Source organism: Eurosta solidaginis, chromosome 3 (genome assembly GCF_040869045.1).
Source record: "Eurosta solidaginis isolate ZX-2024a chromosome 3, ASM4086904v1, whole genome shotgun sequence".
Taxonomy (NCBI): Eukaryota; Metazoa; Arthropoda; class Insecta; order Diptera; family Tephritidae; genus Eurosta; species Eurosta solidaginis.
The window spans coordinates 263,439,246-263,454,799 of NC_090321.1; the positions used below are offsets into that span (position 1 = coordinate 263,439,246).

Below are 15,554 nucleotides of genomic sequence, written 5' to 3' on the forward strand. Positions count from 1 at the left end.
TTTTTTGCGGTACTAAATTGCCAATAAATGTAATATCAATTATCCAAGTCGTTCGGAAGTCGTAGGTCGTGTTTTCACGAAGTGTCTGCTGGCTTGAGTCTTAAGCTAGCAAACACTCCCGTTTCTCAGAACCGGACGCAGCTTTAAATTTTTTTTTGCGGTACTAAATTGCCAATAAATGTAATATCAATTATCCAAGTCGTTCGGAAGTCGTAGGTCGTGTTTTCACGAAGTGTCTGCTGGCTTGAGTCTTAAGCTAGCAGACACTCCCGTTTCTCGGAACCGGACGCAGCTTTAAATTTTTTTTACGGTACTAAATTGCCAATAAATGTAATATCAATTATCCAAGTCGTTCGGAAGTCGTAGGTCGTGTTTTCCCGAAGTGTCTGCTGGCTTGAGTCTTAAGCTAGCAGACACTCCCGTTTCTCGGAACCGGACGCAGCTTTAAATTTTTTTTTGCGGTACTAAATTGCCAATAAATGTAATATCAATTATCCAAGTCGTTCGGAAGTCGTAGGTCGTGTTTTCACGAAATGTCTGCTGGCTTGAGTCTTAAGCTAGCAGACACTCCCGTTTCTCGGAACCGGACGCAGCTTTAAATTTTTTTTTGCGGTACTAAATTGCCAATAAATGTAATATCAATTATCCAAGTCGTTCGGAAGTCGTAGGTCGTGTTTTCACGAAATGTCTGCTGGCTTGAGTCTTAAGCTAGCAGACACTCCCGTTTCGCGGAACCGGACGCAGTTTTAAATTTTTTTTTGCGGTACTAAATTGCCAATAAATGTAATATCAATTATCCAAGTCGTTCGGAAGTCGTAGGTCGTGTTTTCACGAAGTGTCTGCTGGCTTGAGTCTTAAGCTAGCAGACACTCCCGTTTCTCGGAACCGGACGCAGCTTTAAATTTTTTTTTGCGGTACTAAATTGCCAATAAATGTAATATCAATTATCCAAGTCGTTCGGAAGTCCTAGGTCGTGTTTTCACGAAGTGTCTGCTGGCTTGAGTCTTAAGCTAGCAGACACTCCCGTTTCTCGGAACCGGACGCAGCTTTAAATTTTTTTTGCGGTACTAAATTGCCAATAAATGCAATATCGATTATCCAAGTCGTTCGGAAGTCGTAGGTCGTGTTTTCACGAAGTGTCTACTGGCTTGAGTCTTAAGCTAGCAGACACTCCCGTTTCTCGGAACCGGACGCAGCTTTAAATTTTTTTTTGCGGTACTAAATTGCCAATAAATGTAATATCAATTATCCAAATCGTTCGGAAGTCCTAGGTCGTGTTTTCACGAAGTGTCTGCTGGCTTGAGTCTTAAGCTAGCAGACACTCCCGTTTCTCGGAACCGGACGCAGCTTTAAATTTTTTTTTGCGGTACTAAATTGCCAATAAATGTAATATCAATTATCCAAGTCGTTCGGAAGTCGTAGGTCGTGTTTTCACGAAGTGTCTGCTGGCTTGAGTCTTAAGCTAGCAGACACTCCCGTTTCTCGGAACCGGACGCAGCTTTAAATTTTTTTTTGCGGTACTAAATTGCCAATAAATGTAATATCAATTATCCAAGTCGTTCGGAAGTCGTAGGTCGTGTTTTCACGAAGTGTCTGCTGGCTTGAGTCTTAAGCTAGCAGACACTCCCGTTTCTCGGAACCGGACGCAGCTTTAAATTTTTTTTGCGGTACTAAATTGCCAATAAATGCAATATCGATTATCCAAGTCGTTCGGAAGTCGTAGGTCGTGTTTTCACGAAGTGTCTGCTGGCTTGAGTCTTAAGCTAGCAGACACTCCCGTTTCTCGGAACCGGACGCAGCTTTAAATTTTTTTTGCGGTACTAAATTGCCAATAAATGCAATATCGATTATCCAAGTCGTTCGGAAGTCGTAGGTCGTGTTTTCACGAAGTGTCTGCTGGCTTGAGTCTTAAGCTAGCAGACACTCCCGTTTCTCGGAACCGGACGCAGCTTTAAATTTTTTTTTGCGGTACTAAATTGCCAATAAATGTAATATCAATTATCCAAGTCGTTCGGAAGTCGTAGGTCGTGTTTTCACGAAGTGTCTGCTGGCTTGAGTCTTAAGCTAGCAGACACTCCCGTTTCTCGGAACCGGACGCAGCTTTAAATTTTTTTTTGCGGTACTAAATTGCCAATAAATGTAATATCAATTATCCAAATCGTTCGGAAGTCCTAGGTCGTGTTTTCACGAAGTGTCTGCTGGCTTGAGTCTTAAGCTAGCAGACACTCCCGTTTCTCGGAACCGGACGCAGCTTTAAATTTTTTTTTGCGGTACTAAATTGCCAATAAATGTAATATCAATTATCCAAGTCGTTCGGAAGTCGTAGGTCGTGTTTTCACGAAGTGTCTGCTGGCTTGAGTCTTAAGCTAGCAGACACTCCCGTTTCTCGGAACCGGACGCAGCTTTAAATTTTTTTTTGCGGTACTAAATTGCCAATAAATGTAATATCAATTATCCAAGTCGTTCGGAAGTCGTAGGTCGTGTTTTCACGAAGTGTCTGCTGGCTTGAGTCTTAAGCTAGCAGACACTCCCGTTTCTCGGAACCGGACGCAGCTTTAAATTTTTTTTGCGGTACTAAATTGCCAATAAATGCAATATCGATTATCCAAGTCGTTCGGAAGTCGTAGGTCGTGTTTTCACGAAGTGTCTGCTGGCTTGAGTCTTAAGCTAGCAGACACTCCCGTTTCTCGGAACCGGACGCAGCTTTAAATTTTTTTTTGCGGTACTAAATTGCCAATAAATGTAATATCAATTATCCAAGTCGCTCGGAAGTCGTAGGTAGTGTTTTCACGAAGTGTCTGCTGGCTTGAGTCTTAAGCTAGCAGACACTCCCGTTTCTCGGAACCGGACGCAGCTTTAAATTTTTTTTTGCGGTACTAAATTGCCAATAAATGTAATATCAATTATCCAAGTCGTTCGGAAGTCGTAGGTCGTGTTTTCACGAAGTGTCTGCTGGCTTGAGCCTTAAGATAGCAGACACTCCCGTTTCTCGGAACCGGACGCAGCTTTAAATTTTTTTTTGCGGTATTAAATTGCCAATAAATGAGGTATAAATTATTTAATATATAATATTGTTGTTTGCTATAGTGTGTCTGCCACCTTAATAGGACCTACAAAAAGTTTCATTGTACAAGCAGCTGTTAAGCAAGCAAATGGGCGAGGAGGAGAATGTACAAATATTTCTGAATTCTTTTACTGAAGTGGCTGATAAGTTGGCGGAGACTGGTATTTCAATACAAGATGAATTGTTAAGTATAATTCTGTTATCCAGCTTACCTAAATCGTACGAGAATTTTGTAATAGCGATGGAGACGCGCGATGATCTACCAAATTTTAATGCATTAAAGTTAAAGTTTTTAGAAGAGGGAGAACGGCGTAAAAGGCAGGTCATAGCATCGGAAATTGGTGGACAGCAAGCATTCGTAGCTCGTGAAAATGTCAATAAGAGAACGCAGCAGAAGTTTAATGGTAAATGTTTTGTATGCGGTAAGAAAGGTCATTATGCAAGTAAGTGCAACAACAAAGAAAAGAAAAATGTTAGCGAAGCTGCTATGAATGTTATTGCAATGACAAAAACGCCCAGAACATTCGACGAAACATGTTGGTATATAGACAGCGGGGCAACATCTCACATGTGTAACAACAAGGCAATGTTCGTGAATTATGAAGAGGTAAGAGAGAATATTTGGCTAGCATCAAACACATCAATAGTAGCATTTGGAAAAGGTGATGTATTGTTGAAAACAAAACAACGAAATGTTCGGTTGCACAATGTATTGTACTCGCCGAATTTGAAGGCGAATTTCATTTCTATAAGCAAAGCAGTAGAGCGCGGTATGACAGTCAAGTTTAAAGACGAGTATGCATATATAAACGACAAGTATGGTGAAGTTGTATTGAGAGCGATCAAACAGCACAACCTGTATGTAGTAGAATTGAATCGAGAAGGCTTGTTTACTATGATTAGTAATGAAGTTTGGCACAACAGGTATGGCCATGTTAATTATCAAAGCCTACGTGATTTAAATAAAAATGATATGGTGCGAGGCATGAATTTACATCAGAAAGAAGATAAAATATGTTGTAATACTTGTATGATAAGTAAAATACATACGTTACCATTCCCTAAGCAATCTGAGAGAAAATCAGAAATGTTATTAGAACTAATGCGGCAGTTACCCACCGACGTGTGCCGTACGTAAGGACGTTTGTCGTACGAAGCACGTTTGACCGAACTCTCAAGCCCGTAGGAATCAATGTGTGCGTCTGTGTACATGTACATAACATATTTGTGTGTGTATTGTTTACAGATAAGCACTGTCGCCATTGACCATTTTGCATGTATGCTTATGGAAACATCAACTTTTTCCAATTTAATTTTTGATATTGTAAAAGGCCGGAATACATATTAAATAAGTATAAATAGATTAAATATTTATAATCAGCACTTTTACATAATTATTTCGAATTATTTCCACAATTTTTCAAACTTTAATTAGGCGTTTTTGCATAAAATTGCAAACGGTCAAAAATTAGCGCACAAAAGTTTACTAGGCAACTCTGTCTAGTGAGAGAGCGATCAGCTGACACGTTCTTACGGAAAAAATCAAAATTGTTTTGATTTCTACGTTCCGGGCTACGTACGTACGGGCGTTGCACGCCGGTGAGTTTTCGTTTACATTGCACACTCATAAGATAGGTCGTGTCAGCTGACACGTTTTTTCTACGTACGTTCGTGGGTAACTGCCGCATAATACATTCAGATGTATGTGGCCCGATAAATATACAATCAGTAGGGGGTTCGCGTTATTTTTTGACACTAATTGATGATAAATCAAGGTTTATTAGTATTTATTTTCTAAAAACGAAGAACGAAGTTTTAGATAAATTTAAAACATACAAGGCGTATGTAGAACGTGAAACAAACTGCAAAATAAAAGCATTAAGAAGCGACAATGGCAAAGAATATGTCAATAGTGAGTTCGATTCGTTTTTGAAAAAACATGGTATACGTCACGAATTAACTATGCCTTATACACCACAACAGAATGGTGTAGCAGAAAGGGCGAATCGCACACTTGTGGAAATGGCACGATGTATGCTTTTACATGCTAAGGTTCAGAAAAATTTATGGGCTGAAGCTATATCAACGGCAGCTTATTTGAGAAATAGGTGTCCAACAAAATGTCTTGTTAACAAAACCCCGTATGAAATGTGGTTTAATAAAAAACCAATAGTCGCACACTTAAAAACGTTTGGCGCTAAAGCAGTAGGGCTAGATAAAACACAGCACGGCAAATTCGAAGCTAAGGGAAAACAATTTATAATGGTTGGATACTCACTTGAAAGCAAAGCATATCGTTTGTACGACAAAGAATGTAATCAGATTATTATAAAAAGAGATGTTGTTTTCAATGAGGCAAATGTTGATGACAACTTTGCGTCTAGTGACAGCATAACAAATGTAGATACAGTAGATTTACAATTCATTGTCGAGGAGGAGAGTAATAGAAATATTGTTTTGCCAACAGCTGACACAGAGGAAATTCATAGCGATAGTTCAGTGTATGATAGTGCGGATGAGCCGAGTTCAAGTTCAAGCTATTCTGAGGAAAATAGCAACCAGGAGGAGACTAGTGAGAACGTTAATAAAATTGGTAGGGGTAGACCCAGGTTGGTGCGAACAGGATTGCGTGGACGTCCTAAAAAGCAGTACCATGTTATCAATAATGTAACAAGTGTGAGCATTCCACTTACTGTCACTGAAGCGCTATCGAGTGAGAGTCACGAATACTGGAAGAAAGCAATGCAAGATGAATTCGATGCATTGATGAAAAATGAAACTTGGATTTATGTAGATTTACCACCGGGTAAAAAGGCTATTAAAAATAAATGGGTTTTTACATTGAAACGTAATAGCAGTGGTGAAATTGAGCGATACAAGGCAAGGCTTGTAGCTAAAGGATGTGAGCAGCGTTTTGGTATAGATTACAGTGAAACGTTTTCTCCTGTTGTTCGCTACGCTACCATTCGCATGTTATTGGCAATAGCTGTAGAAAACAAAATGCATTTACATCAGTTAGACGTTAGTACTGCATACTTAAATGGCGATTTGATAGACGAAATATACATGCAGCAACCTGAATATTTTATTTGCAAGAAAGAACCCAAAAAAGTTCTTAAGTTGAAGAAATCACTTTATGGGTTGAAACAATCTGGCAGGCAATGGAATGTTAAGTTAGATGAAGTACTTAAGCAAATTGGGTTTGACGCTTGTGAGAATGAGCCATGTTTATATAAAATGAAGTTCGAGAACGAGTTTGTTCTTATCGCAGTATATGTAGATGACATGATCATAGCATGCAAATGTAAATCGAAATTGCTAACAATTAAAGCACTGATATCTAAAAAATTCGAAGTAGTAGATAAAGGTGAACTCCAACATTTTCTTGGAATAAAAATCCATCGAAAAGACGAGGTGGGTCATATTACTTTGAGTCACGAACAATATATTAAAGATTTGTTAAATGAGTATGGCATGAATGAATGTAAACCAACGGCTGTTCCATTAGAAGCTGGATATCAAGTTGCATGTAACGAAAACTGTAACAAAGCAGATATTAAGCAATATCAATCGTTGATAGGGGCTCTTATGCATTTGGGCATAACAACCCGACCAGATATTTTACACTCTGTTTCAAAATTATCGCAGAGAAACAATGATCCACATGTTGAGCATATGACTGCTGCGAAACATATTTTAAGGTATTTGAAAGCTACCATTGACTTAAAACTTACGTACAAGGCGGGTAGTAAACATGTTGAAGGTTTTGTCGATGCTGATTGGGGAAGTGATTCCCATGACCGAAAATCATATACGGGATTCGTATTCTTTTACGGAAACAGCGCTATATCTTGGGAGTCCAAGAAGCAAGCCACCATAGCGTTAAGCAGCACAGAAGCTGAATATATGGCAGCATCAAATGCCGCCAAAGAAGCAGTTTACTTACAACGTTTACTAACAGAGATAGGTTTCTGGAATGGTGATCCGATCACTCTAAACATCGATAATCAAGGTGCACAAAAGCTGGCAAGTAATACTGTGTACCATAATAGAACCAAGCACATCGACGTTCGATATCACCATATACGCGAACTGGTAAATGCTAAAAAGATCGTTTTATCGTATTGTCCAACGGATCAGATGACAGCTGATGTATTCACGAAAAGCCTTCCGAAAGTCAAACATATGAAATTTACAAATGATATGAATATTTTGTAATTATTTTTTAATGTAAAACAGCATTCACGTTGAGAAGGAGTGTTGAACATTGAAACTCTGTACTTTGAATCTTTGAACATCGTGAACCCTGTTTTAAATGTCATTCATAATATGTAAAATGAAACTATTTTCTTACTTCTTAATAAACCACTGAATTGAACGGTATTATAAATTTGCGCAGTTTTCATTAAATATTTTGAAAAAAAAACGGTGTTTTTCGAAATGCTATAACTTTTTCAAAAATTGACCGTAAAAATTGACAAAAAAAAATTTAAAGTTTTTTTTTTCAATTAAATAAAAAAAAAAAAATTCTCGGCCCACTCCGGGATTAGTGGGGATGATTGCAGAATTGATTGAAGTTTTTTATGAGAAAAAAAGGGCGAAATTCGAAAAACTGAAAAATTACAAAAAAAAAAACTAAATTTTTTTTTGAATTTTTTCCGAAAAGTACATTTAAAAACAAATTTAAAAAAAAAAAGATCCCAAACGGTCAATTTTTGAAAAAGTTATAGCATTTTGAAAACAAAAACGGTGTTTTTTTAAAAATTCATATCTTTTTTTGAGTTGGATGAAAAAATTTGAAAAACTTCTGAAAAACGTCTTTCGTAAGCTAGAAAAAGAAGAAAAACTTTCAGCCAATTCTAAAGGGGTCGGGTTCAAAATTGGTCGAAATGGGATGGAATACCCCATATACTATGTGTGTACATTAGGGTGGGTCGATTTGTATGGACGAAAGTTAACCGATATCGCGCCATCGAAATTTCGATAGGATTTGGGTTCAGGAAATAAAAGTTCCACTACGCATACCTAAAAAAATAATTTTCGAGCCCGCGAAATTTAATTTTTTTGACTTTTTTTCGACTCTGATTTTTAAGGTTTTTTTCATGACCTATTACAAAATTTTTAATTTGATTGTAAAATTTTCATATCTACCCTCCGACCCAAAAATGTTCGCTAAAAACGTTGGCTACAACAGTTTTCTGAAAAAAAAAAAAATAAAATATTTTAAAATATATATATGAATTTTCTTTTAGTAGGTCCTGAAAAAACTTAAAAATTAAAGTCGAAAAAAAATCAAAAAAATTAAATTTCGCAGGCTCGAAAATTATTTTTTTGAGTATGCGTAGCAGAACTTTTTTTCCTGAGCCCAAATCCTATCGAAAAATCGATGGGGCGATATCTTTTAACTTTCATCCATACGAATCGACCCACCCTAATGTATGTGTACGTGCGCGTAAAATTTGGCAAAATTTGCAATTAATTTCAATCGATTATTTTCCCGTGCATTAAAAAAAAACAGCTTAAAAGCCTAAAGCTGAATTTTGCCCTGAATGACATAAAAGGTCGGTAGCTGCAATTGGCCGTCACAATTTATAGGAAAGGTTGATAAAACTTTCGCGGTAATTATTTACGATATGGTAATATTCTTATTGGTTTGCTGTAATCAAAATTGGTATTTTTAGTTAAATAACGTGATAGCATGACGCCTGAAATATTTTTGGGCTGGATGAGGCAGATTTTAAAATCATTTTCTACTCTAACAGTCAGCCGAGTACCTACTTCAACCACTTTACTTAACTTAAGCATCTTTCCTCTGTTGCTACTAACATATCAAAGTTTCTCTTTTTTAAGACGTATTTGTTCTTTACTAAAAAAACAGAAAGCAGCCATTCAAGCAGAGTTAAACCAACCAATATTCCTCCCTTCGTTAGTAGACGAGTGATGTTAAGCATACTACCTAAAAGAGCTAGCTGAAGGAGGCGTACCAAAAGGAAAAGCGCTATCAATATTTATCCCGAGAATCTGCAAAGAGTATCCTTATGTCTATCACTAAAACAACGAAACTACCAGTAGAGTGTGTTCTCCTTCCCTCCTGCATCACGTATCTGCAGGTAGCTAGTTATTTGCAGTATCAAAGCCCGAAATTCTAAATCTGGATAGATTTGTGCACGTTACAAAAACCAACCCGGTGCGGTTGTCGTGACACTCAAGTTGTAAAGCTTCGATACGCTCAATCAAGCAAGGCTCCTCAAACAACTAAAAGAAACTTCGCTTTCCACAAGCCTAGAGATATGAATAAATTATCTAATTTGTCGATATCTCTGGAATTCAGAGACGAAAGATTTAAATCGTTAAAGATTGAAAATGGGTCTCCAAAGTGTTGTGTTCTGTAACCACAACTGTTGCATTTCCGAAGGAGTTCTCATAGTTTCTTACGCACTGACTGTTGGATAGCGGCAGCCAGCTCGTTTCAGCTGTTTTACTTCGCGTGGTTTGATATTATCACCGACTTGATCCACCCCATATTGTTTTCGATTTAGGCCGTGCAGTTGGGTATATCATTAAATATTCAATGCGATGACAGTACTCTTCCGATTGTCAGCCTTTCTAAAATGTTGAATGTAACATTTGATTTATTTGCGGTTACGATCAGACTCGAGGAGTCCAGAAGTTAAATTTTCAGATATATTCGCATATCCAGCATTTTCATCGTATGACTTATCTTAGTACAGCAAGCACTTGGACCTTGGACTGTCATTCCCCAAAACTGAATCAAGTAAAGTAGTAAGTGGCAGCTGATTGATTCGTAATTCGGACTTATAATTTCCGTATATATTTTATAAGGAAATGAGATGCCTCGACTGGTAGCATAAGTTATAATATAAATGCTGCAAGACGACTACGTAGATAAAAAGGTGGCTTCCGCACCGGGTCTCAGAACTTGTATATTTAAAAAGTAGTGCCAAGTCCCCAATATTACCTTGAGCTCTACTTGACGATAAGCTCTGTTTTGAGCTGGGCGAATTTACATAAGTAAACGGTCATAGTTTCGTGCCTTGACCGATACGAACTTTTTAGGCGAAGTTGGACGCATTATTACACAAGAAAGAAAAAAGTTATTTTTAATACGGCGCTGCCAGTCCGGAGATATTTTCTGTAAAACCTAGAAACAACAGCATCGTAAAAGAGTAGTCTTGAGATACTAAGCTAATCAGTCCCTCTGTTTTCCTTTCGAACTTGTTTTGTAAATTCAGTGTCGTATTTGTCTGAACTTCAAGAGGAGTACCCCAAGCAGTAACAGTCCGTCAGTGCTCCCAAAAATCTTTGGGAATTCTTCTGCCAATACAATAATCGCAATATGCTTTATCATCCACTGCTTTAAACGTCCTTTCACTAAGTAAACTTCTCGATTTATTATTTTTTGCCAAAAGACGTCGTTGATTCGCGTCAAATTTCTGGGAATGACTTCAAAACGATTGATAAGGAGTCACTTAACCACTGTTGTGACAAACTTTAATCTTGCAAATGGCATTTTTGAGTGCAACATGGCCTGAGAGCGTGGTGAAGCTAGACCATGTGACTATCTCCGCTGTGACAACGTTTACGCTACGATGCCAAAAGACTTCTAATTTAAATCTTTCCAAAGACTATTTCACGTGCAGACACCCCCAAACCCTTCATGGTCCATACATCAATAATGAAAAACCCTATTTCTTTTCAACGCCATTCCATCTGGCGCCAGAGTTTTCCACTAACGAAGTGGAAAACTACTTCGCACGTCCCTACTGTGAGTGCGATATATTAATACGAAGAGGTAAGAGATACTGTAAAAATTGCGACCAGTCGGCATTCAGCGCAGGCGAACGGCTTTGAATGGACGAAATTTCTTCATTTCGAGAGAAAAAATACCAACGCAATTCAAAATTTGAATTTCAAAGCATACTGCGATTGTTTTTGTGTTATTCTACAGAAATCGATTTGGTTGTTGTTGAGAGCCATACGGAGCCATTGCGCTATAATCAGTGCTAAATAAAAACATCTCACCAATTTCACTGAGCTCTTGTACCTCCCAACTTTAGTTTGAATGCATAAACTAGAACGTCCAAAAAACAGCACACATACGCACAAAAATCATACATACATGTAACCATCAACCTTCACTCACCTTTGCCAACAGCATATTCAATTCGATTTCGGCAAAACGTCGACCCACACACATGCGACGCCCATAGCCAAATGGCAAACTCACAAAAGGATGGATTTTTCGTCCAGCATATGGACATTGTTGCGCACCTACGGAATGTAATTAAAATGTATGCGTGTAAGTACATATGTATGTATGTCATGAATAAATTACACCAAAGGTATTACTGCATCTCTGCACGCACACCCAACCACCTCACATGCAGTAGCTTTTTGTTTATTTTCAACGCGAAATTCGGAACTTTTTCATTCGTAATTTTTTTGTTTGCTTTCCCCTCTTTTTTTCTTGTGCCAATTTCAAGCATGATATGAAATAAAACTGTAACTAAAATTGTGTGGCAACTCACTTGTTTCGCTCTGCTTCAACCAACGTTCAGGCAGAAAACATTTCGGTTCCGGAAAATATGTGGGATCATTGGAAACAACCAGATGTGGGAATATGACATGTGTCTGTAAAATTTACAAAAAAAGAAATAAAATTATTAAAGTGTTAATTTATTAATGTGTTTATAGGCATTTGTCACACCATCAATACTACAACGTTGGTATATGGTATAATCGAGAGTGAAACAACTAATAGAAGACATTAGAATGGACCAGACCCAATTTTTATACTCAGCATGCTTTGCATACAGTGTATATTAACTTTGATTGGATAACGGTTCGTTGTACAGATATGAAGGAATCGAGATAGATATAGACTTCCATATATCAAAATCATCAGAATCAAAAAACAATTTGATTGAGCCATGTCCGTCCGTCCGTCTGTCCGTAAACACGATAACTTGAGTAAATGTTGAGGTATCTTAATGAAATTTGGTATGCAAGTTCCTGGGCACTATCTCAGATCGCTATTAAAAATGAACGATATCGGACTATAACCACGCTCACTTTTTCGACATCGAAAATTTCGAAAAACTGAAAAAATGCGATAATTCATTACGAAAGACGGATAAAGCGATGAAACTTGGTAGGTGGGTTGACCTTATGATGCAGAATAGAAAATTAGTAAAATTTTGGACAATGGGCGTGGCACCGCCCACTTTTAAAAGAAGGTAATTTAAAAGGTTTGCAAGCTGTAATTTGACAATCGTTGAAGATATCATGATGAAATTTGGCAGGAATGTTACTCCTATTGCTATATGTGTACTAAATAAAAATTAGCAAAATCGGATGACGAACACGCCCATTTAAAAAAAAAAAAATTAAAAGTCAAATTTTAACAAGAAATTTAATATCTTTACAGTATATACATAAGTAAATTATGTCAACTTTCAACTGCAGTAATGATATGGTGCAACAATATACAAAAAAAAGAAAATTTCAAAATGGGCGTCGCTCCGCCCAATCCTTGTGAAATTTGGTAAGGGAATAGCTTCTATGCCGGTAACTGTTTTCTGTGAAAATGGGCGAAATCGGTTGAAGCCACGCCCAGTTTTTATACACAGTCGACCGTCTGTCCTTCCGCTCGGCTGTTAACACCATAACTTGAGCAAAACTACTAAACTTAGTTCACGTACTTATCTGAGCTCACTTTGTATTGGTATAAAAAATGGCCGGAATCCGACTATGACCACGCCCACTTTTTCGATATCGAAAATTATGAAAAATGAAAAATTGCCATAATTCTATACCAAATACGAAAAAAGGGATGAAACATGGTAATTGGATTGGTTTTTTGACGCAAAATATAACTTTAGAAAAAACTTTGTAAAATGGGTGTGACACCTACCCTATTAAGTAGAAGAAAATGAAAAAGTTCTGTAGGGCGAAATCAAAAGCCCTTGAAATTTTGGCAGGAATACTGTTCGTGGTATTACATATATAAATAAATTAGCGGTACCCGACAGATGATGTCCTGGACCAAACTGATCCACATTTTGGTCGATATCTCGAAAACACCTTCACATATACAACTAAGGGCCACTCCTTAATGGTAATTTCCGATCAGTTTGATTAATTTGTAAGTATTTTTTCAGCTTACTGATCTATTAGGGTCAAGTGCAAATAAAATACGATTTATTCCACCATTTAGCCCAACGTTTCGATAAATATCCTTATCTTCTTCAGGGGCGGCCTATATTTGTTTATAACAGAGTGCAAAAAACAAAAACAACATTAGAAATAAAATTACACGATTTAAAATACGTGGTTACAAACAAAATATTGCACAATTATAAATTAAAGTTTTACATGAAATATTACACCACAAACAATTATTTATATTAACTCCCATTGGTATTTAAATACGATTTTATTATTATTTTACTAAAACATTATAATGCTACCATCACTGTATGGTAAACTTGTCAAACTAAAAACTAATTATCTGTATCATAGGCACTCCTTTTTAAAACCCTCATTAACACCTTTCGTTTGATACCCATATCGTACAAACACATTATAGAATCACCCCTGGTCCACCTCTATGGCGATATCTCGAAAAGGCGTCCACCTATAGAACTATGACTCACTCCCTTCTAAAATACTGTTTAATACCTTCCATTTGATACGCATGTCATACAAATACATTCCAGAGTTACCCTAGGTTAATTTTCCTACAGCTGAGTATGTAATGTTCGGTTTCACCCGAACTTAGACTTCCTTACTTGGACAGGGTATACATGAAAATTTTTTTAGCAGGTCATGAAAAAAACCTTAAAAATCAAAAGTCGAAAAAAAGTATAAAACATTAAATTTCGCAGGCTCGAAAATTATTTTTTTGGGTATGCGTAGTGGAACTTTTTTCCTGAGCCCAAATCCTATCGAAAAATCGATGGTGCGATATCGGTTAATAAATCGTAGGGAAATGCAAAAGAAAGTCAATTAATGGAGCGGAAAGGAAAGAAAAGGAAAGGAAAGAGGAAAAGGAGGGAAGAGGAAACAAAATATTATAAGTCAGAACGAATCCGGAACCGAAACGGTGTGTTATCAATTTGTGCCAGTGCGCGTTATCCATTTCATCATATACGAGTTATCCGATTACGGCACAGAGTGTGTGATTGGCGAGGGAAAGATGGTTTTATAAACTTACTATCGATAACAAATGCTATCAATGAGTTAACCGACGAGTTAGCGGTTTGTTATCGAAACGTTGATTAATTATCGAAAAATTAACGACTTATCGAAAAGTTATTTATTATCGAAAAGCTATCGATTTTTAATCAAAAAGTTATAGATGGTTTAAAAAGTTATCCATTATTTATCGATATGCTATCAAAAAAGAATCGATTTGCTATCAAACACTTATCGATTTATTATTTGCGTGTTATGAACGAGTCGTCGGCTCGCTATGAAACAAATACAGATGAAACTTTAATATAAAATCTACAACCCTACCATAACACGCCGTTAAGAAACCAAGAAGAAAGCAATGACCTGGCGATAGGAAGCAGATAACAAACCGATAACATGAAGATAGTAATTCGCTATCGGTAACAAGCTAATAATAGAACAAGCTGTCGGTATCGAAAATCACTTTTTAGAAGGGATAATCTTCCCTATCCCTTTACCATTTTTCTTCTCCCCCTCTCGTTTCTTTTGACTTTCCATGTTCCCCTGCCATTTTCCTTTTCGGTTTTCAATTTCATTTTCCTCTTCTTTTCCCTTTCCATTCTTTTTCTTATCACTTTGTCAGTCCATTTCTATCCCCATTCTTTTCACCCTCCCTTTAACTTTATCTCACATTCATCTTTTTCCTCTCTTTATCTTTTATCCTTGCAATATTTCCATCGTTTCCCTCCCCTTCTAAACTTCTTTTTCCTTGCTCACTTCTGACCAACCCACAGCGTTGTGGCGAAGACCTGAAGAAATTTTCATACTGAAATCAGCAAAATTACTACTGTGCAGGGTAAAGCCCCTGCAGACCAATTACTCTAAACTTGTTTGTTAGGTGAACAGCTCAAATCAAAGCTCTATGCACCCAGCCAGCATGTTCACAATTCGGAAAGGTCGATATGCACAGCCTGGTACCAGTTGACTACAGAAATTCAGAGTCCCTGCGAATACGCTAGCAAACTGGTTGTTGTTGTTGTATCAGTGACTAGGTCAGTTCTATGTGATGACGTTATGCAAATGAGGATCACAAGAGGAAGTCCGCTGATAGAGGAATTTAAAATTTTCTTGGCTACAGTGTTCCTTACCATAGAAACGATACCAAAAAGTCTTAGGGCTGATTTAAGCCAATCTAAAACCGTGAAGGGAAATTACGAGTACAATCAATTGAAGACAATTAAGAACCTATCCAGCTTTTTCAAACGGCCTGAAGATACTGCAGAATACGTTCTGG

General features: G+C 37.3%; 2 protein-coding genes across 12 annotated transcripts in view; one reads left to right on the forward strand and one right to left on the reverse strand.

Moving 5' to 3' along the window:
• Window positions 1–15,554, forward strand: part of Galphao (G protein alpha o subunit) — a 251,069-nt gene that overhangs the window by 158,266 nt on the left and 77,249 nt on the right. The window lies entirely within an intron of this gene.
• Cyp49a1 (Cytochrome P450 49a1) overlaps window positions 1–15,554 on the reverse strand; it is a 79,196-nt gene that overhangs the window by 17,550 nt on the left and 46,092 nt on the right. For both annotated transcript variants that reach the window (XM_067776221.1, XM_067776222.1), the window contains exons 13-14: window positions 11,614–11,716; window positions 11,229–11,356 (exon numbers count right to left, since the gene is read on the reverse strand). In XM_067776221.1, coding sequence (XP_067632322.1) covers window positions 11,229–11,356; window positions 11,614–11,716 — 231 coding nt within the window. The remainder of the gene's footprint in view (window positions 1–11,228; window positions 11,357–11,613; window positions 11,717–15,554) is intronic.